Here is a 22,499-nt window from a genome sequence, read left to right on the forward strand (position 1 = left end):
TGACAAGCGTCTCTGTACATATAAAAACTCGTCAGGTTTATATCACTCTGTCTGTTTGAAGTGGCCCACGGGGGCGGCAAGGGGGGCAGTGGTGCAGCCCCCTTTGTATTCCCAGCGGATCGGGGGGACAGTGCTGGGGCTGGATGGAGCAGAAGGCTGGCAACCTCCCCGCCCCCGGCAGAGACTCAGCCCCCCCCATCTCCAAAGCTGCCTGAGGGGCTGTGGGGGGGCCAGAAGGGACGGTGGGGCCATGAGGATGTGCTCGGAGGGTGGGCAGGGGGTACCCGACTGCTGCCTCTTCCACCAGTCCCCATCGCACCGCTCCAGCCCTGGGACACCATGGGGTTGTCACCTCAAACCCAGAGCATCCTGTATCCTCACTTCACGGACCTGAAGGAAGGGGAAAACACACGTCTGAGCTGTGCAGGTATTATTTGTCCTCCTGCAGAGACCCCACAGGCACCAGGACCCCAAAAGCGAAGTCTCCCAGCTGGCCCATGCCAGTCCCACCAGTGGGGACAAACCCAGGGGTCTGCCCTGGTCCCTCCGGAGCAGCTTGGCACCGAGCAGGCAGGGCTCGACGCGGGCTGGGAAACATCGCAGGGAAGATCTAGAACATCGGTGTGGTTTTGTATGGCACAAGGAATGGTTTACTGGAGCCCCAGCACCCAGATTTAAGTGCTTAGCGACATGGTTTAGTGATGGCTTTTGTCAGTGTTAGGTGGACGGTTGGACTCAATGATCTCAAAGGTCCCTTCCAACCTAGACAATTCCACGATTCTGTGATTTCCACCGGCAGCTCCTGTCCTCCACAGTCAAACAAAGCCATCACCAGGGTCCTGCTGCAGAAAACCAACGCTCATCTTTGCTTTTCCTCACCCAGAGCAGCCCCTGGTTTCCTATTTATCTCCCCCTTCCCCTTCTCTCTTCCTCCCTTTCAAAGGAAAAAGAAAGAGCACTGGTTCTTTTTATTGAAGATATTTTTTAAACAAAAAGAAAAAAAAAACAAAAATTTCTCTCGGCTTCTTTTTTTTTTTGTTTCCTTCCTCGTGGCATGACTGTGTGGAAATCCATGTCAGTAAATTTAGTTTTGTTTGCCACACTGGAAATACAGTTCAAGAAAATGTAGTTTTGAGAGAGACCAGAGATAGTCATTTGTTGAGGAATGCTGGTATTGTTATTATTTGGTGGTTGTTGGCAGGTTTCCCCCCCGCCAACCCCTGCGCGAGTGCGGAGCCTGCACCACCGCAGCCCCGCAGCATCCCCACCCTGCACCGGGGAGGGTTCGGTTGTGGGTGCTCGCTTTGCTCTGGGAGGAAAGGAAATGTCCCAAGGGCTGGGGCTGAGCATCCCTGGAGCCATTGAGGAGCGAGACAGGCGGGTCAGAACCTCTCTGCACATCACCTCAGCCCAGGGAAGCCCGCTGCCGTCTAATAATGCACTCTTAGTCCTAATCCTAGCATTTTTTACACACCTTGTAAGTGAATCTGTGCCTCCAAGACACCTCTTTATCCAGCAGCTTTCCCCTCACTCGCTCTTCCTTGCCGTTACCCCAGGAAGTGGCACAGACAATGGTTTGAGGGGCTGCTCCTGCTCGGGACTCTCCTAAATTCAGGATTGTCAGCAAACAGTACCCAAGCCCAGTTACCCTCCTTACAGAAGAAGAAAGGCAACAGCAGCTGGCACTGAGCTGGCTCCTGTTCATAGCGCACGAGGCGGTGGGCCTCGGCCAGCTTGGGGTCCAGATCCTGAAGGGTTTTGGTTTTTTTTCTTTTAAGCATGACTGCGAGGACACTCACTCTTCCCTCCCAAGCCTGGCTTGAATAATCCCCTTCGCCGCAAAACTCGTGAGGCTTAAACGAGTTGTCAGCATCTTTGAATCTTTTCCTTCTTGGGAGACTTGGCTGCACCGCGTAAAGTGAAAGCCCTGAGCGAAGGATGCTGTTGGGATCCCTGCCTCCGGAGGAGCACAGCCCTCAGAGGGGCTGCGAGCACGTTCCCTGCTGCTTTCATGTGGCTGCTTACTCCTCTCTAAACATCTCCAAGGTCTCTGCTGAATGTCTGCTGTCTGGCATGCTGAAAAGCCAGTGGAAATACTTGTTTTTCACTCTGGAACAGGGGAGCGATGCCATAGATGTGACTGCAAATGCTCCTGCGCTGCTTGTCAGCGCAAGAGCTGCAGTGCAGAGGACTTCTCTCGAGCGGCCTCAAACTCAGAGGCTTACTGGGGTCCCCCGAATGCCGCACCACCCCAGTTAAAGGCTAGGAAAAGAAAAGAAGAGGGATTTTAAGTCTCAGGCTGAAAGCTGTTGCGAGGACAGGCAGAATTTCTCCACTAGGTTCTAGCTGCCTCCCAGAAAGAGCCTGATCCTGCAGGTCCCCCTCACAGGGTCACGTTTGCAGAGATGGCGACTGAGGCTTTCTTTGCTACTAGCTCCTTTATCTCCCCCCTTCCAAGCACTAGCTCTGAGCTCACTTCAAACCTCATCCGTTTCTAGAGCTACATGCTAACAGCTGCCACTGATATCTGTAATCCCTACCTCTTCCAGGTCCAAGCCTCTGGAAAGTTTCCTGTATTTGCAGCATTTCCCCTCCTCCTGAGCCTCTCTGGCATGTCCCTCTGAAAATTCCGGCTGCCTTTCAGCCACCAAGCTAAGAGCAGAGCACACACAAGCAGGAAAGCACCTGGGACCCCCTTTTAACGCTCCCACTGGATTCCCTCCACCTCTTTTATTGATGGCTTCTCCCTGTATCAAGATCAGCCTTGCCTGGGCCGAGGACACCTTCCTCCCTGCCCTGCTCCCCCAAACCAACCATTTGGGTCGGGTTTTTGTGGCTGGTGTCACCCTGCGTTCAGCCTGTTACAACCTGGGTGGCACATTCTCATCTCGCAGCAGCCTGTGCTGTTGGCATTTAAAGGCCTGAGACAACAAGGCGCACACCCCTGCGAAAACAAATCAATGCCGTCAAGATGGAAAGCAGCATCTGATCTGGGCCCCAAAAGCCATGTTCCATCAACAGGTCTCCTCAGGCAGGTGAGGAAGACCAGTACTGCCCACCCAGCCAGCCCAGTGTTTTAGATTTCATGAGTTGACTAAGAACAAGCCATCATGCACCGAGGGGGTACCTACAAGCGGCTTCTCGATTTCTGGTGGTCCAGGCACTGTTCAGTCCTCTTCCATCTGGACACTCTCCGTCCGTCAAGCTCCCATGCCGCAAAAGCAAAGCGCTGCACGCACACAGTTCAAATAAAAGTCAGAAACTGACAAAAATGTTTAATATTAGTTTTGAAAGAAAAAAGTGACCATACTTGCTTAGATGAGAAAATAACGACTAAGTGTGTTTAAGTGAGCTCTCCTGCCAACCTGTCAGCCCACCGCTGTGGCTCTCCACCGAGGCCCAGGCGGAGAGGGAGAGGCCTCCCCGCCGCTGCTCGCTCAGCGCGTGACAATGCAAACTCACTTGGGACACAATACACAATGGCCGCGGGTGCTGGCGTATGGAGGTTGCGGTCTGATCTGCGTTTGGCTGCCGCTCTCGGGACACGGCACATATCAGCAGAACTGCAAGAGAAGGGAGTTTAAACCCCAATTAGAAGGTTTAGAACTGCCAAGGGGAGTTGTGGGTCATGCGTGTGCTGCCTAGAAGACTGTTATCCAGGTGATGGTCTTGTTTCTGAAGCTGGCAAGGGCTTGGGGATTCTGCAGAGGCAGGGCTCAGCCCCTGGAGTAGGGGGCAAACAGAGCTCCCATCGGAATCTCTCGGCTGTGACTCTTTGGCACTTGGTAGCCATTTCTGCTCGCCATTGACCAGGAGATTTCTGCTCACCCCCGAGCTCTGTGCGCAGCATAAAAGAGCAGTTTTAAAATCCTGAATATCATCACCACTATCTCCCGGGGGACAGAGGGAGCAGGGAAAGCACTGTGAAGCTGGTCATGGCAGAAGAGGGGACGTGAGGAGGGAGGCAGGGAATGCAAAAGTGAGACTCGACCCCAGCTTGTCTGCAGAGATGGGATGAACCCAGGAGCTCTTCCCTCTGCGCTGGGAGGAAAGATCACTTGCTAGAGCCAGTCGGCGTTTGGCAAGCCCCTCTGAGGGCAGCAGCTAAGCATCTGCAGCATCGTGGGTGCAGCACCCTAACACCCCTCAGTGCCAGTAATATCCTTGGTGCGCTACCTTCCAGCGATTCCCACACTCGTTGCACACGACGAAGGTGGTCATGGGCTCATCGGAGCTGCGCGTCTGCACCTGGGGGAGGACACGAGAGAAATGAGAGCCGAGCACATCGCACATAGCCCCGTGGGGGTTCACGGGGAGCTCCTTGTCCCTCTGGCCACCAGGGAGTCACACGCTGGGGGTCACATTGTCAGAAATCAATGAGACACCGAGCAAAAGGAGCTTCCCTGTAAAATGAGTCTGGTTGCTTTACACGCAGATATACACCTCTCTCTCTCTGTGTGTGTGTGTGTGTGTGTGTGTGTATATATATATATATAGATATACACCTCTCTCTGTGTGTGTGTGTATATATATATATGTATATATAGATATACACCTCTCTCTCTCTGTGTGTATATATATATATATGTATATATAGATATACACCTCTCTCTCTCTGTGTGTGTGTATATATATATATATATATATGTATATATATAAAACCCCTCTTCTAGCCTGACACTACCTGGAATGACATGTTTTGGGGCAGCAGATTCCCCCCCTCACCCCCTTTGCTGCCCAAACCTTATGGGTGGCTCTGGAGGTGGACATACCCACAGCCGGTCCCTCCCCGTGCTGTCCCCCAGGAAGGGATAGAGCTGGCGGTGAGGAAAACAAAACCCTCAGCCCATCAAGCACGTGTTCCACAGCGACATATAAAAAAGCACTCAAGCCATTCTCTTTTACAGTCCAGTCCTATGTCCCGGCCTCACAGGAACATGCTCTGGGTTACCAGGTTCTGCACATTTCCAGTCTGTTTTGTATTTGAGCCATTAAGAAACTCTGATATTTAACCCAGATGTGGCTGCTGCCTCTGACCAGCTCTTGCCAGAAACACATACTTTGCTAAAAAAAAAAAAATAATCAGATTTTCATGGCATTTGAATACCACAAGGCAGATCTATGCTGAAAATACTGGCACTCCCTGTGCAAGTCAGGCAGCAGAACTATGTCAAGGGGTAATTACGGTGATCTGCATGTGTAATTACCCAATGTGCAAGGTCACAGTATTTGCATGATGCAAATTAAGCATGTTTTGCAAGCATGCTGGATAGCTAAATTCTGTAACTCTCACACGACATTACTGCCTGGCTTCGAGCGCTTTCATAAATGCCAGTTCATCCACTTGGCACAACATCTCAGTCACCAAACAGTGATTTCACTGGAAAACTAATAAAACCGGAGAAAACCCTCTGATATTTCTGTTTCGAAGATGCTGCCGTCACCTGCCCCAATTCCAGACAGTCGGAGTCCAGTCCACTGCAGGTGGAGACAGGGACCCACGTGCCACCGAGGCCAGTGAGACAGCCCAGGCAGTGCTTCCAGCTGACTTACTGGGAGGCACTCGCGGAGCGAGGCCTCTCGCCCGAGCCAGCCTGCGGGATGCAAGACTGCGGCTGAGCCAAAGGAAAATCCCTGGTCAGCTGCCTGGCTCTCATCTGCATTTGCATGTCCCACCCAGGCATATGCAGGAGTTTCGCTCGGCACTTGCACACGCAGTTTGTGCACACCCACTCAGTAGCAATTGCGTGGCTGCTGCTGCATTTTTGGGTATCTGCACATTCTAAAACACTGACTCACAGCAAAGGCACATTTATCTCCAGATGCCTGGTGCAAACATGGGAACTAAAAAGCACTGGTAATGTGCAAGGCTTCCAGCAGCTGTCCATTGAGAAGAAAAATCCCCTCTGCCTGCTCACATCACTGCTTCGTTTATTCCTCATGTTTCACCTGTTTCATGCTGATTGATTTTAAGTAAGTTGGGATTTGTCCAGCCACAGCTTACCTACTCTGAATTTGCACTTTTAATACCATCAACGTGCCTGCCTCGGTTTCTGCAGTCTCTCTTCTCTACACCACCCACTCCTTTCTTGTCTGAATCCCCACATTCCCAGCACCTGCTTTCAATGTGCTGCTCGAAAGCTTCCTCGGTGCCACACAACCCCTGCTCTTGTACAAACGGGCCACAAAAAAAAAAAAAAGTTACACAAGCTCCAAGGAAAGACATGTGCAAAATCACCACATTTTAGAGAGCCTCGAGTGTACAAAAAGGTTCTCTCCACCAGTGGCAAAATTTGGGCCTGTCACAGAGCAGTACGAGCGCGTGACCATGGCAGATCGTGTCCTCTGCAGAGGTCAATGGCGCGGAGGCTGTAGGAGCAGGAAGACTAACCTGGGTGTAGGTACAGTTCTTCTTCTTGCATTTCCCACAGGTGAAGAGGTCCGTCTGCGTCCCTCCTGTCTTGGCCATCTGATGTTCCCGGATTGCTTCTTTCGTCATGGCTTTTCTGATCTCCTTCAGCTCGTTACTGGCCATTTCCTTCCAAAAAAGGCAATAAAGTCACATCTGTCCAGTTTTACCACCACACCCACTACAGTGGAAAGAGTTAACAGAACAGGGTGGCCTAACAGACAGGTATTACTACAGAAAGCAGTTCATTCCTGGTTTCTGGTTCATAACTAGGCCCCCATGATGATCTGAAGGCCCAACAGACTACTCTCCACATCGCAAACCCCATTGCTAGCTCGCTCCCCGTGCACTGTGGCAGCGGCTGCTGAGAAACCTGTGACCGTGGCAGCAGACCAGCCCCTTGCTTCAAGCTGAACCACAGGACACATCCCCTGTAAGAAGCAAACCCGGTTCCTCAGGTTTCCTCACCTCCGAGGTCATCACCGCGATCTGCTCGGGGGTAATCACCCCACACAGCACGTTCTTTTTCAGCTCAGGATTTTTGGAGTCCTTCAGATTCGAGATGCGGCTCCTCACTCGGTTTTTGTATTTCATGTCGGTGTTCTTGACATCTTGGTATATGCGTACACAGCAGTCAAGGAGTTTGCAATCAACCCAGAGCCCTCCAACCACTTTCTACGCTGCTTGTGAATAGCGGGGAGCGTTACCCGCTGCCAGGACACAGGTGAGGGTGCCGGGACCCAACGGCAGTGTCTGCTCTGGGAGGTCAACACTGGATTTGAGAGCAGGCGCATACAATCCCAGAGCCCAGGGGCTTTCACTTCTGGCTTTTTCACTCTGCTGGAAATAATCTTTACTTTGTTACGTTCAGGTTCTTCAACCCGCTCTTTCTCTCAGCCGGGTAGCCACAAAACCCTCCACTAAGAGGCCAGCTGCACCCCCAACCCCACAGCCCCCAAACCAAGCAAACTCCTGCCTTATCTCAAATGGACATAAAGCTTGATCCTCATTGTGCCACCCTTCCCATTGCTTTTGGCTTTATCAGCACACTCTCCTCAACAGGGAGGCACAAGGAATTTGCATGTATTCGGAAGCAGAGATGAGCGCAGGAAATAGCATTTGGACGGGAAGGACAAACTGGGCATTACACTCCATTACGGCGTGAACAAGGAGGAAATAACCGTGTCTGTCACACCAGCAAGGGGTGTGCCCTGAGCTCCCAACACCACACCGGCGGTTCCTTAGTGACCCACGACTCAGCCGAGCAGAGCTGGAACCAGACCCAGAACCCTGACAAGAGGAGGTGCAGCAGAACATTCATACAAAGAAAGACTGTCCCATTTTTTTCCTCCAAGCACATTAATTTCATGGCCTGCAGGCCCTTGAGGACGCCCCGTACAGTAAGGATATATTCTTCAATCTGGGCTGCTATGTGCTCACAGTCGGCGCCAATGGAAATATAGTCATCTGTAAGACAGGAGAAACAGGAGGTCAACAGCTTCTAACCAGGCAAGGGGTCCCCAGGCTCAGGATTTCTGAGAGACAAATCTAGATAGTTTGCTATTTTGATTTACATGCTCTTTCCATCAAATGGCATCTTGGCCTTGGCTCTAGCTATCCTTGGACCCTTTTGAAAAGGGCAGTGATGAAAATAGACCCATCCAACCAGTCTATACCCTCTGCCTCTCTAGGAGATGGACTGCACTAGACAAAGCTAACATGAACCTTGCCCTCAGAACACACAGTTTTCCAGTATATTCTTGGCATAGTTGAAATCAAACATACATAGGCAGGAATTGAGTCTCATCAGATATCCGCGTCAATGAGAAGCAGCTCTACTCAGACCAACCGTCTGGCAGGGCCCAACGGCATCAGTCAAGCCTTCATTTCTCTTCTCAGCTCAGGACTCTTCCCCTCCCCTCTCATTTCACATGCTTCTTTTTGCCAATTAAACAGCATCATATAGAATGCAATAACTGCTATGAGTTTGGACACCGGGTATGGTAACACCATAGAGCAGGGAACAGGGATAAGCTTTGCGAAAGACTCACGGGGACTATTTCCCAGACTTCATATGGAAAGGCTTTTTCTAAGAGTTATACAAAGTATTTAATGCAGCATATATGAACACATGCGCGCACACAGAAAGGCTAGAAATAAAGACTTTGTGAACTTCTCCATCTGCTGTCTACATTCCTTGGCTCCAAATTAATAAAAAACTCTGCAGTGCTTCGGCCCTAATTTTCCAAAGGGATCTGCAACTTGGACACAAGCATGTGCTCAGCTTGAGGTGTTTAAAATCTGACTTTCAGAGATGCTGAGCACCTGCAGTTGCCTCTCATTTGAGATGGCACAGTCGGAGTGCAAGAGACCTATTCCACCCCAGATCCAGAGGACCACGGTATTTAAGGGGCTGCAGCCTGCAAAGGCAGGGGAGCGTAGGAGCAGATGGTAACTGGCATAAGCCCCACTACTGACAAATTCCAAGTATTGAGTTACAGCTTCATTTTGTGCCCTAAGGGTAAGCAGAGATTACAGCTTTGTTTTCCAGCAATCAGACAAGACTGAGGCCTAGAAAGGGAAGCAAATACCTGCACACCTGAAGATGAAACTTCTGGCCAGACCACCACAGGCTGCAGAGCAGAAGACCCCACGTCCTTAACAGCCACTGCCTGACACATTGCCACTTTATAGCAAGCGCCTACAAACACTGCAACACCGCCTGGTCTGATAAAGGGGTGACCAATGGCAAGACCGCGCCGATGGCAATAATCCCTTGACAAGGCTCCTACAGAAGAGCATGTCCAAGAGGAACTGGCACTGACCTACATGCAGAGGTCTCTGTCAGAACACACCAGGAGCTGTGCAGCCCTTCAGGCAATGGAGTGTTTCCCCCAGCACTCACCATCAGCCTGTAGAGCTGTTGTCAGCATTTCTCTGCATTTGTTGCGGACTGCATCGCAGGTGACGGGCGCCGGAGGGAAGGTGGTGATTTTGGGAGTGGTCGGAGTCTTCGGAGGCTCCTGCCTTTTGTTGGAGCTAAAAGAGAAACTTCACCTGTCAGAATGTCTCAGTTCGGGTCACTGAGAGCAGAGAAGGGATCAGCAGGTATGTGGCCAAGCATCCTGTTAATCATAATACAAAACCAGTCAGAGGAAAACAGTGCAAAGACACATGCCCCAAATCAGCATACAGTGCAATGCAGCAACCAACACCATCAACCCAGACACGAGCTCTCCTGCAGACTCTGCTGGCTGCAATCAGAGGGTTAATCCACGAAGCGGGCCTGCCAAGCAACTTCTGTTATCAAACACATATCACAGCTGCTGCACCACCGGGCATTAAGTGAAAATATTATGAAGCTGTTGGACACCATCACTAACTCAAATATACTCAGGACTTCCCAAGACCATCAGCACTCTCTCAGCCCGGTAGCGTAGCACAGCACACAGATGCTTGGTACTTTTACAGATGCAAAGTCCATAACCGCTCTCAGCAGAAAGGGAGCAGAAGCCACCGCTAAGGTCAATCTCAGCAGGTGCTGGAGCTGGTTCTTCATCTCTCATACAAGATGTCATCATCAGGAAAGAGAACAAAAAAGCACCCTAGCTCTCTGTAGCCAACAAGGAGTGCAGCACGCTGCCTTCTGGGGCAGAAATCAGAGGAGCCTACACTAGCCCCTTCAGAAGAAGGCACTGCCATGCTAAGAAAAAGAAAGAAAATGGCTCTTTCAGCTCTGATATTACGAAAACCCCAACAACAAAGCATAACACCTGAGAGGATCTTCCTTTTTCCTGTAATCTGGACAAGACTCTCTGATTATTCATCTCACAGATCACCCCTACGCAGCCACACATGGCTCACACAGGTGCCAGGCTGCCAGAGGACTAATAAATACTGCTTCACTCGCAAAAATAACTTCATTTCCACCTGCAATCAATCACAGGCACAGGCAAGGGAATGCAAACACCTGCCTGCTGTGGCTGCCTCAGTCGGGTCACCTGCGAGGGGAGCTGGCTGCAGAGACCCAAGGTGAAGAATCACACACCGCTGCGGGGTCTGCGTGCCACAGGGGGAACCTCACTGAGCAGCTCAGCTGGGTGTACACCCACGGCATTGAAGACATCTTGCCCACAAAGCCTAACATCTGCGCATAGAGCTAGCCCTGCAAAAACTGCCGGTAAAAGATTTGGGCTATTATGATTCCCAGATGATTTTATAGAGCTTTTTTTTTTTTCACCCCTTTCCTTAAATCTAGGCAGCAGAACAGCAAATTTTTCAGCAGAGATTGCTCTGACTTTGGTGTTTGGGCCATAAAATGCACTGTATTTATGGCCAATGCCTGGTAAAATGAATGCAGTAAGAGACAAAGGAAAAAAAAATAATGAAGAAACCCTGATATTTCACCCATGCTACACTGGCTACATCTCCTTTAAGATCCAAGTGGCTTGACAATTGCTTTTAAGCTGGGTCACTACTGCCAGTTCTTTGCCATCAAAAATAAATCTGTTATGAACAGGCACTTCCACTACACTGTCCTGGAAGGGATTAGTCAGCCCACAGAAAAACAGAGCTAAGCTGAAAACCTTCCGAATCTGCTGCTGTACAAACTGAGCCAGACAACTTCGGGGACTTATCCTGGGAGACCCTGCTGCTGCTAAGTTCAAATCCAGTCTGGCTCTTCAGTGCCTCAAAGCCTGTAGATCGTCATTAGGGCTACCGGATTTCCACAGTTCAAAATCTCCCCCGGCCCTTTTAAGAAGCACCCACCAATGCACCTTCAAAATTGTTCGGCTCAAACTGCAGCAGCCGATTAATTTCTTGCTCAGATAAAATACATGCACTCTACGAGAGAGATTATATTGTGAGCTTACGGTGTTTCTCTTTGACCAGTAGCTGAATAAAAACACTCTTTAGCAGCTAGTTTTACTGGTCAGTGCTACAGGAGGCTATTAAGGAATAGATTTGTGTCCAAACAGCTCAAAACATTCAATAGGATTTACATTGCACATATTACAAAAAGAAAGAATTTAGCTTGCAAATAAACAACGAGATGACCTTCTCCCATCTGGGATGTACAAATCACCATCAGGTACTTTTGTGCTTAAGCAGCTATGCACAGATTCCAGGCAGCGCACACGGGGGTGTGCGTAGCAAAGCATACACAACACAGGAATAACTCATTTAAAAAAAAAATCACAGCTGATCATGTTGCATAAAACCTTTTGGAAAAATGAGACTTCCCAAAGGACAAAGGCAAAAAGCCTAGAAAACGTACCTACAACAAAAGGAAAGACTGAAGGAATTGGGAGCGGTTTGCAGCAGGGAAGACGAGTCCTGAAATACTGGAAAACTTGTTACAAAGGAGGACAGTGGGAAATATCCTCCATACTTCCTAAAGGACAAAAGCATGAAGAAATGGTCTTAGCAAGACAGGTTTTGACTGAGAGCAAGTTTCAAACTGTAAAGGTGAGTTATGAATTAGAAGATGCTGCCAAGGGCAGCTGTGGAAATGTCTTACCCTGCGGTTTTTTGGTGTTGTCAAAAAAGAGCTTAGAGAAAGGCCTGTCAGGGAGAGCTTGGGCAGAGGTTGTGCTGTCCTGGGAAGGGGTGGCAGGAGGAGCTTCCCTGAGAGCTCTTCCAGCTTTAACTTTTATCTCATTTTGCAAGCAACAGTGACACTAATGTCTCCCAGAGCAAAGCACTGTGTGTGAACCCTCAACACTGACCGTCACATTCAATGCTTAACATCAGCTCTTTAAACTAATATTTGCACAGGTAACGCTTCATTTTCTGGAAGGTTCTATCTACAAATGCCATTGACTTAAATATTTGTATGTTTATTTGCCAGAGGTGGAAGAAAAGTTAGACAAGATGCATGGTTATCCCACTTCTGTTAGCTGATGAGTGAAGACATATTCGCCCACATACACATACATGTCATACATGCCCTGAGATGACAACTGATCGCTCACAAATTAGATGAAACAGACTTCTCAGCCATTCCAAAACCTGTACAGAAAGTTATTTATTAAGCTTTAGAAGTGAGTTTCTAATTAGAACAGCTGGGAAATAGACCTCAAACACACCTAGAAGGCTTACTTCAGGAAATCCTTGTGGTTCACACTGTTCCTGTTCAACAGGAGAAAGAGCTTGTAAATCTATCCAGGCAGCAAAAGTTTATACGTGAAAAAGGCTACACTGGAACAAAATGGTGGCAAAGCAACAGCCAGGGACTGCAAGCAGAACTCAGGGTTGCACTGGAAGAAAATCCCACGGAAGAGCTGAATTCAGGCCACAGATCCAAAACCTCCTAATAAAGGCAGTTTAGAGTATCCTGGAAAAGAAAAAGCTCATGCTGCCAGAGACAGAGAAACATTAGACATAGCCCATTAAAATGTACTACACTAATGGTCTAAAATACTACAGCACAACAGAATATGCTTTGGATTACAGTAATGCAGTGTGTAACTACACAGGTGCCAGCTCCACGCTGGCTGGCTCGGAGCCTTCAGGTCTCGCAGTGCTCGCTCTCTAGTCACTACAGAGGGATTTCTACATCTGTGTTCCAGAAAGCAAGACGTTTCAGGCCAAGAGCTATTCAAGTATTTCTCCCTGACAGAAGAGGAAGGCCTAGCCAAAACCTATCAGACTAAGTGGCTGAAATATCTGAATACAAGCTGATCTCTTTGGTGTCTTGAGAGCAGCCTCATCTGAACCAGCTATCGCACACGGAGCAGCTAGTCAGACTCCCTTCATCACAGCCCGTGCGTCGAAGAACAAAGACTCTTTGCTGCTAATAAATTATATTTTTTTTTGTCAAGGCAAGATTAGTAGTTTATTTTGCAGCACTGGAGAATAAGCATTCTTGTCTCCGTAGAGAGCCTGGCTCAACAGACTGACACCAGCAGCTAACCACCTCTGCCTGTCTATGCTAGGCGATTTAATCCATTTGCTTCTGTTTATCCTGCACAACCAAGGGGATGCTTTGCCATTCAGAAGATGGAGGCTGAACACACAGCGAGAGCAACAAGGGAAAAAACCAAACCTGCAGTAGCTGCAGCACATGCTCAAAGCACAGGGGAGGGTTAGCAGCCCAAGCCAGAAAGCTCCACTCTACATACCCCCTGATAACTGTCCAAAAGCAAGGAGACAATGAGGTGTTGCCTGTCTACCTACAGCCAGGATCCTATTCCAAGTGAAACCACTACAAGCCTCAGCCTTCAAACAAGATGTCGTAGCAGGACCAGCTAGTTTTGTTCTTGAAGTATCTACTGCCACTGTGCCCAGGGAATACCCCACACTTCCTTCCCTCCAGGCTCCACATTCCCCAAGGTCAATTTTCCAAAGGTTAAAACAGAAGCTTCCCTTTTTCTTTGAACCGCAATACTACTTCCTAGAGTCAGTAACACATGTCTTCTTTCCCCATCAGGAACAGCCAACAAGTACCTCCACACAGGCTTCTGCCCTGACCCTGGAGGGAAGTCTGCCTCCCCTTACCAGTAAGGGCACACGCAAAGGCTCTTGTCCATAGAATCACAGAATGTGTTGGGTTGGAAGGGACCTCTAAAGGTCATCTAGTCCAACCTTCCTGCAGTAAGCAGGGACATCTTTAACATGACTGACTCAGTTCCTACCCTCATCAGCCCTACAACTGATCCTCCCCGTGTCCACACCCTGGGGAAGGCAGCACCAGTCTGCACTTTAGAGTGTAAGGACCATGAAGAGAAGGTATTTGCATCACAAGGATGGTGATACTGCTCAGATCAACTCTCAGCTTACAAAGCAATCCCTTCTCCTATCACTGACTGCTCTTTGGCTTCCAACCCTCAGCTCTCCTCAGTAGGGCAAAAGGAAACAGCACAGGGGAGACTCCATCCTACTGCTTTTATCCTGTACCACTGTCACACACCAGACCGCCACTGGATGTGTCATACACACAAATCTAGACAGCCCAAGCTCCCATGTTGCACAACAAAATTCAATTCTGGCTGTGAAGTCTCCCCAATACTACTTCCAGTTCTTTTTCATATTTTATGGAAGTAACATACAATCAAAGATGCCTGTCAAAGTTATGTAGCTCAGCATCAGCAGCAGCTTTGTGTAGAACTGCAAAGGCTCACACCAAAGTGTGAGAGATCTGAGCAAAAAAGGAAAAGCAAAGTGTAGTGTGACAAAAAAATGACCAGAGACACACTGCAATCATGGAAGAGCCTGCAAGCCAGCAGGACTATAGCCTTAATACTCTAAATCTTCTGGCAAACTTGGGAAATTGGCTAAATCACTTGAGGGTCAAACCTATGAAGCACAAACCCTCCTGGGATGTGAGGCTGAGAGAAGTCTCTCGCCTCTGGAACAAAGCTTTAAATCGCGTTTGCCCCCTCCCCTTTGATCACCGCCTCCACTCCACGGCTTGGCAAGCGCAGCTGCAGACGGTGGAAAGAGGACCGTTCAAGGCCTGGCAAGAAGCAAGCGTGCAGCAGACCTGCCAGATGGGTGGACATCAGTCCAGAGGGAAAAAGAGGACTTCTGCCAGGACTTGTCAAGGACAAAGAAATGGAAGTTTTACTGTAGTGATGTATGAATCAATCCCATCCATCACCTGAGATTGCAAAGGCCAAAAATAATCTTCATTCTAAGGAGTTCAAAGTTAGAAATAAGCAAAAAATCATATAAAAATGCAACACACACAAAAAAGAGACGAATGTTTTACTAATAGAAAAATCAACACATAACCAAGAGTAGAAAAGCACGAAGTAAGATGTGAATAAAATCAAAAAACTCACTAAAGCCATCGTATTTTGTAGATGTATATTTCTGCGTTAGAGTTTATTAAAAACCCCACACAGATCACCTCTGAAGAAGCCTACACTTCTGGTGTTTCTGACCAGGAATATGACTACGCAAAATTTCCAACTCGGACACTTAAAAATAAAAATGTATATCAGATGCCTTAAGAAAATTCAAATTCTGTAAGAGTATCATCTTTGCTCAAAGGGAAGTTACCTTTGGTCTCTTGAGTTACCAGTCTCCTTCGAGGAAGATGTTGGCAAGGACAGGCTTTTCTTTTTCTCTTCACTTTTTTCCTCAGAAGCATCTATATTCAAAAGAAGAGAAATGGATGCTAAAGGGTTCAGAACTGGTCTTTATGCTACAACCCTGCACGCAATAATCAATGTCTTAAGCTACACAGCATTGGCCTAAGGCAAGTTATTATTGCCCAAAAGGAATCAGGAGAAAGAACGCCTTTATGGCCTCCCATGCTTTCCAACAGGCCTTTTCCTTACCTCTAAGTAGAAACTAATTCAAACCAAAGCTTTCCTCATTAAAGAGCAATCACCTTCCCTGCCTAGGAGATAAACTTCCTCACAAGACATGCCCCATCACAAAAGTTTCTTTCAGAGACACCCTGGCTGCCGGGTACAGGTTAGATCAAGTTCTCTAAAGCACCACTAAAAGCAGCATTTCCAGCCAACAACACCCGAAGGGCCAGTACGGGCTAGTCCTTCTGGGAATACAACTTCTAGTGTTTCCCAAGTGCTGTTGGAAGCCAATAGCACAACCCTGGAGAGGACTTTCATCACACTGTAGAACAAGTTTGACACAGAGGTAAACTGTCTCAGCCTAGGCAATACACATCCACCCTAACTTGGAAGTGACGGCCCGGCCAGGGCAGGAAAACAGTGCTTCTAACACTCATTTAGCCCTGGGGTGCAGACTAGAGCCAGCCGCACAGTTCGCTTTGCCTCAAACACCACCTGGCTCTTGTTCTTTTTACACACAGCTGCCCCCCCAAAAAAAAATCTGTTTAAAGAATAAGGAGTGTTTGAATTTTGCATTGGGGCACTTTGCACTAGCAGAGTGGGAGACACGCAGTCTTCCTCGCAGGAGGACACAGGCAGAGCTGCCCTTCCAACCTCAGCGCTGCAGATGCCTCATTCTTTTATCACAAAGGTAACCTCTAAGACCATATTTGTCATCCCTAATTTGACATCAGTTTGTGCTATATCAGCATTAAAATTCCTCAGACAGAATTAGAAGCTTCTGCTTCTCAGCGTTCATCACCATGAAAGTCTTCCCAGCAGGAAACAGCCCGTGTAAATTTGTCTACAAGGTGTTAAACTGAGGTCCTTCTCCGACTCATCACCCAAAATGCATTCCAGCATTTCTCTTTCCGAGCCATTGCACGAGGTTGACAGCACATGCTGTACTAATGTCACATAACACAAGTGGGGGCGGAGGGTTCAGAGTGTAGATATTATTTCTGCAAATAACACCGCTAATTATTATATGGACAGGTACACGTTAAGAATAGTCCTGAAGCTTACAATGCTCTTTCAAGGATGAGCTTGAAAAACAGGAGCTAAATCTAGAGGAATGCATGGTAGGAGACAAAACTTGAAAGACAGAGGGTGCAATTGTAAAAGCTGATTTGCTAGAATGTTCTATTCAGATCAATAGATAAGCTCTCCTGAGAAACCCAGCCTCTCGCTGAAGCCAGCTCCTTCACAGGTTGAATCTGACAGGAACATGCTGATTTTCTTACCTAGAAGTTTTTTCCAAGATTTGATGAGGGATTTGGCAAGCGCTATCACTTCTTCGTCTGTGCTCTGCTTTCTCAGTGCATTTACTGACATCCCGATGCGGGTGGACTGCAAGTGAACATTCAAATGAATCATTCAGGAACGGATTCGTTATTTGTTACTAACTGGAAATCAGAAATAAGCACAACAAAGTCAAAGTAATGAGCAAGATATGAAGTATTCAAGGACTTGCAGAATTATTATCTCCTTACAACTTTGGAAGAGCGAAATGACATTCTCCAGTTTACTCAAACCAATCAGAATCCAGACATGCAGTCACCCACAAATACCTTCTCTACACACTTATAACTGACACTCAAGCTCAGAGTGAAAAAAAAATCCAAGATGCATATCTTAATCTCTAAATTGTAATTCCATTCACACCTCCCCTGTGTCCTGAATATCACCATGACAAAGACTTAAAGAACTTCTCCCATGACTGCCCTTTGTGTTTGCTACATTAATCTGGTCTTTCCTCTTTTTGCAGCCTAAGAAAGGATTTGAGCAGTTACGCACATTTGCCTCATCAGCTGCGCACAAATTTCAGGCAGCACATGGTGGCCCAGAGCTATTTAATTGCCAGTCCAAAAACCCTGGTTGAGTACTATTTTCTGGATTTCAAGTTTATTTTGATGCTTTGAGTGAGGCAAGAAGTGAGAGGAAATCAATATATTAAGTTTATTCAGACATTTTGAACCCATCCAGATGCAGACTTCAGCTTTTCACCCTAACTGTGCAACTCACCTGCAATAAGTCCAAAGTCATAGGCATACTTTTCAGTTCTTTCAGTAAATCCATTGCACCATCCTGGAGAAGAGAAGTGAAACAGAATGAGTGCCTCAGCTTTTAGCAAAGAAATGCAACAGCTTGGGAATAAATTCATAAAGTTGAATTTAAAGGCAAAAACCACCAACGAGCCTTCCCTAGAACATCAGTAAGATTACTGCTGGGATTGCTGTTCTGGACAGTCGGTAGATCCTATGACGTGGAGGCACCTGAGATATTGGAATGGGCAAAACAGAAGAGCACTGGAGTGCCACAGATCTTTGCTGGTGTATGGTACAACTGCAGCATTAGCTCATTATCCTTAGCTGGCAAGCTTAACATTTTTTAACACCTGAAAAATACACTCTGAACCACAACTGTCCCCTCGGCACACCACTGGGCTTGCAGGAGTAATCCTACTATCGAACTCACAATTTTGGGGACCCTGATTATTGATATTAGTTCACAAGAACAATTTAGCTTAGCTGCAAGAACTTCAGTCACACACCTAAAGTTCAAAATAATTGTCCAGAGCAAAAGCCAAAAGTATCCTCTTTCTACAGCATGAAACTTCACGTAGCTGTTTCCTAGTTTTCGTATTAATACCCCACTGTGCTCAGGACAAGAGCTGATACCAGGAGCAACGCCATCAAGCAGTGAAGCTGAAGAGCGGTTCACTGGAAACTCACTATATGAAGCTTCCTTGCATCAGCTCTGCATCCCAGAACCCAGATCCATAAAAAAACCAAACAACTAGGCAGTCTGTAAATACCTAAAATTGGTGGTCACTCAGAGAAATGGCATGGACGGAATCATAGAACCATAGAAACATTTAGGTTGGAAAAGACCCTTGAGATTATCGAGTCCAACCATCAACCCCACTCTACAAAGTTCTCCCCTACACCATATCCCCCAACACCACATCTAAACGACTCTGAAACACATCCAGGGATGGTGACTCCACCACCTCCCTGGGCAGCCTATTCCAGTGTCTGACCATTCTCTCTGTGAAGAATTTTTTCCTAACGTCCAGCCTAAACCTACCCTGTTGCAGCTTGAAGCCATTCCCTCTTGTTCTATCGTTAATGACCTGTGAGAAGAGACCAGCACCAACCTCTCTACAATGTCCTTTCGAGTAGTTGTAGAGAGTGATGAGGTCTCCCCTCAGCCTCCTCTTCCTCAAACTAAACAGTCCCAGCTCCTTCAATTGCTCCTCCTAAGATTTATTCTCCAGGCCCTTCACCAGCTTTGTTGCCCTCCTCTGCACTTGCTCCAGCACCTTGATATCTCTCTCGTATTGAGGTGCCCGTATTGAGAAGCACTAGTCTCCCTCCAGCAGCACTCAGCAGATCACAGCCTGGAGCAGGTCCCTCTCCATTCAGCTGGCTCTTTCCTCCCATCCCCCTTCTATCAAACAAGGCCTTCTAGTGTTCACATTTAACAGCTCATTTAAAACACCAACCACTCCAAGCCCATTTGCAGCACAAGACCTATAGAGCCTACGATTGTAGAGAAGCGAAGCAGCCTGCACTGACAGACCCTGTCCTCGCATCCCGTCCTCCCTACGCAGAAGGACCGTTTCCGATTCATCGCAGGACGCAATCCAGCTGCCAGTGCCGCCCTACAGAACAGATGCTGAGAAAGCCAAATCAAAGCAGAGTCAAAGCTTTCAGTGTGCACACAAGCAACTCACAACAGCATAAACCACGCATTACCATACCCAGAATGAGCGATTTCCCACTCAGGCAGTTTCACACCTTTCTGCTTCTCCAACAGCAAAACGGACTCCATTAAATCCAGCCCTTAACATAGTAAAAGACCGTGTGATTCCTGTCTCCATTATCAGAAATGGAGCCACTTGGCACAATGGCAGTAAATGGGGATCCACGAAAAAACTAGAGCAACAAACAGGTACTCCAGGCAACCATCCTGCAGGAAGAGTTCACAAATTAGCCAATACACAATCACAGGATGGCTCAGTACCACACAAAATGCCAACCAAGAGGAAACATTGCATACCGCTCATTTAAGAAGCTGCCTCTTTCTCAGTGAAGCTTGGAAGCAAATTCTGCAAAGTTGCTCCTTTCCTATTTCAACAATGGCGTTGAAAACCTGCTGTCAGTGGGAACAGACATCACAGGCTGCGGTTTAGCCCAAAGACGCTTTCCTGGGTTGTTACAACAGCTACAAGAGTGCCAGTGCTCACCCCTATCCACAGCATCCAAAAGTTCACATGACAACTGCACCCAGCATCCCACCACCCAAACACCACACTCCCGAACCCCTTCTCCTCCTCGCCCATCACCTCCCGCTCCCCGCATCCTCCCCGGCCCCAAAAGCCCTCTCCCCCACCCCAAAAAACGCAGCCTACCTCCATCGCAAATCCTTGTCACCCAGCCTGCTGCCTTCGCACTTGCGTGACGGTGCGTGTACTCATACGAGCACCAACTGACATACCCCACGAGGCAGGCAAATACTTGCTACTGCCCCCCCCCATGACAGTCACACGGGTTACAGCCCACCCTGCCAGACCCCCAGGGTGCAGACAGCAGCAAGGCCAGCCCTCCACACCGGGAGGAGCGAGCAGAAGTGGTGCTTTCATGGGATGGGGATGCAGAAGGTAAATACAGAAGCGTTTGGGTTTGCTCTAGGGGCAAAGCAGAGCCCCAGGCCAGCGGCGGGGGGATGCGTGAGGATCCCCCTCCCTAAAGGGCTCCCAAGGGGGGCAGGGGAGGGGGGCTGAGGATGCTCCCCAGGATGGGAACAACCCCGCAGGCCGCACAGGGTGAGCCCCAGGGCGCCGAGCTGTGGGGCAGGGGGTGGGTGAGGCGTGGGGCGGAGGGCGCAGGTGGGGAGGAGGGGGGGAACATGGAGCCCCAACACTCCCCCCAATAACGGCCAGTGGGATGGAAGGGGGTGGATCCCACACCACCGCAACGGATGGGGAAGGGAGAGGGACCTGCGAGCCAGGTCTGGGGAGGGAACCCCACCTTGATGGGGGTGGGGGGGCAAGCTTCTGCTCCACCACCATAACGGCTGCATAGAGTGGGAGGGACCCAAAATGGGGGAGCGGGAGGCCCCCCCTCCCCGGGGAAGGGGGAGGCCCCCTCACAACAGAGGGGCAGGAGGGTCCTACCCGAGGGGGACCCCGCGGAGAGGGAGGCCCCGGGTGCCCAGACCAGAAACCGAGGAAGGGGGAGCCCCCCCAGCCTCAACCCAACCGGGCAGCGGGGGCCAGACCGCCGCCACTCACCGCGCTCTTCTTGGCCACCATTTTGTCCAGCCGCCTGGCGATGCGCACGATCTCCTCCTCCCCGCCCATGGCGCCGCTCCCCGCGGCGGCCGGTGCCGGGGAGGGCCGGGGGGGAGCTGGCGGCGGCTGCCCGGTGCCCACCACAGCCCCCGGTACCGCAGTCCGGGCGGGCGGCGCGCGGGGCACGACGGGAGTTGTAGTCCTCCAGGCGCCCGCCCGCCTCTCCCCTGCGCGCCGCCGAGCGGCCGGACTACAACTCCCGGCGTGCTCCGCGCCCGCCCTGCGCCGCCGCGGGGCACGCTGGGGGCTGTAGTCCGTACCCTCGGGACTCGCAGGCCGCCGCCCCGCTGGCCCGCCGCCGGGGCCCGGGGGTCTCTCCCTCCCGCGGTGCCGTTTGAGGGTCTCCCCGAGCCAGCGGAGACCACACGCCTGTTCCCATCTGTCGCCGTGGCGGCTGAGCCAGGCCGGCTCCCCCACAGTGACCCCCAGGTGGAGGCCATCCCATCCCTCATGGACTCCCCCCTCCCCAAGGGCTCACTGAGCTGGGCCCTGGGTGGTCACCCACACACAGCCCAACCTGGCTGGGAGCAGGGAAGGGGGAGCCCTGACCTTTATAACCTGCCCGTCCCCTGTCACAGGTGGGCCTCGCTTCACCCCCTGTTCCAGCTGCAGGTGGGCTGATGCCCATGGAGCCGCTGCGGCCCAGGCAGCAGCACTGCCTGAAAGGGGACACAAGTCAGCAACCGGGGAAGCGGCTCCAGCAGCGATCGAGCACGGCAGCAATATCACCCCTGGCTGCAATCCCCCAGCGGGTTGCCCTCGGCGCCACGGTTAGCCCCACTGGCCTGGCTAAACCGAGACGTGAGGCCAGCATGGCCTTAGGGACTTGAGACTAATTAACAGAAGGGCAGAGAGCAGACGGATGGTTTGGGGGTGCCCAGGCCAGGGCACGGAGCCCCCCTGTAGGTGGCACTCGTACTCTGTGCGAGGGCGGCACGTCCCCCGGGAGCTGCGGGTTGGGACTCGCTGCTGAATATTGTTGCTCTCTCCAGCTGGTTCCTGGCAGAGGGAGAACTGCAATGCCTCCTCCTGCACAGCCGGCTTTGCAGCCCTCGCCAAGCGCGGATGTTTTGGAGAAGGCCCTGACTGTGCTGGTAAAGAGCGGCCGTGTCCTGCCCCGGCGGGGCTGGAGATCTAGCAAAAGCATAGAGATGTGCTACGTGCAGCCTCGAGCTGCAGGATTAGGTGTTGGGAACCAGGGCTCCAACCTTGCGCTGTCCTGTGGCAACTGAGTCACCGAGGCCAGAGTTTAGCTTTACCAGGACACAAAAGTAGCGGGTATTGAACAGATCAGTGCTAAAACTCTGCTGGGTGGCTGTCCCCCGAAACCGCCTGTTAGGTACCTAAAGCTGCCGGTTTGCTGTTCTTTATGGCAGCTCGCATGGAGTTGGACAGAACTGTGGGATCCCCTCAGGCAAGAGCTGCTCCC

At 50.0% G+C, this 22,499-nt stretch overlaps 1 protein-coding gene across 8 annotated transcripts; it reads right to left on the minus strand.

Moving 5' to 3' along the window:
- Positions 1–10: 10 nt before the first annotated feature.
- Positions 11–21,198, minus strand: TCEA2 (transcription elongation factor A2). 8 transcript variants are annotated; one of them, XR_008469014.1, is made up of 13 exons: positions 21,011–21,198; positions 17,737–17,799; positions 16,956–17,061; positions 15,416–15,506; positions 11,688–11,804; positions 9,315–9,448; positions 7,820–7,876; positions 6,878–7,032; positions 6,392–6,538; positions 4,177–4,248; positions 3,463–3,563; positions 3,132–3,229; positions 14–2,262 (listed from the first exon to the last, which is right to left on the minus strand). XR_008469014.1 is itself a non-coding variant. In XM_054218497.1 (13 exons), exons 4-13 carry the CDS (start codon positions 17,788–17,790, stop codon positions 3,555–3,557), a joined length of 942 nt encoding a protein of 313 aa, XP_054074472.1. In that variant the 5' UTR covers positions 17,791–17,799; positions 19,478–19,686; positions 19,777–19,869; positions 21,011–21,157; the 3' UTR covers positions 3,244–3,554. The 8 variants fall into 8 exon arrangements, 4 of the variants coding, with proteins under 4 accessions (XP_054074472.1, XP_054074473.1, XP_054074471.1 ...); XR_008469013.1 differs by having other exon boundaries at positions 16–390; positions 1,475–3,229; XR_008469015.1 differs by having other exon boundaries at positions 31–390.
- Between the last annotated feature and the right edge of the window lie 1,301 nt (positions 21,199–22,499).

This window comes from Rissa tridactyla, chromosome 12 (assembly GCF_028500815.1).
Source record: "Rissa tridactyla isolate bRisTri1 chromosome 12, bRisTri1.patW.cur.20221130, whole genome shotgun sequence".
NCBI classification, from domain to species: domain Eukaryota; kingdom Metazoa; phylum Chordata; class Aves; order Charadriiformes; family Laridae; genus Rissa; species Rissa tridactyla.

Bases quoted from the DNA above. Each gene is read 5' to 3' on its own strand.
- TCEA2 (XM_054218496.1), bottom strand. From the start codon at position 21,079: ATGGGCGGGGAGGAGGAGATCGTGCGCATCGCCAGGCGGCTGGACAAA. The intron at 17,800-21,010 runs GTGAGTGGCGGC...TCTCTTCTCCAG, and splicing joins TGGTGGCCAAGAAGAGCGCG to GATGGTGCAATGGATTTACT. The intron at 7,033-7,819 runs ATATCCTTACTG...ACTGCTGTGTAC, and splicing joins AGCAGCCCAGATTGAAGAAT to GCATATACCAAGATGTCAAG.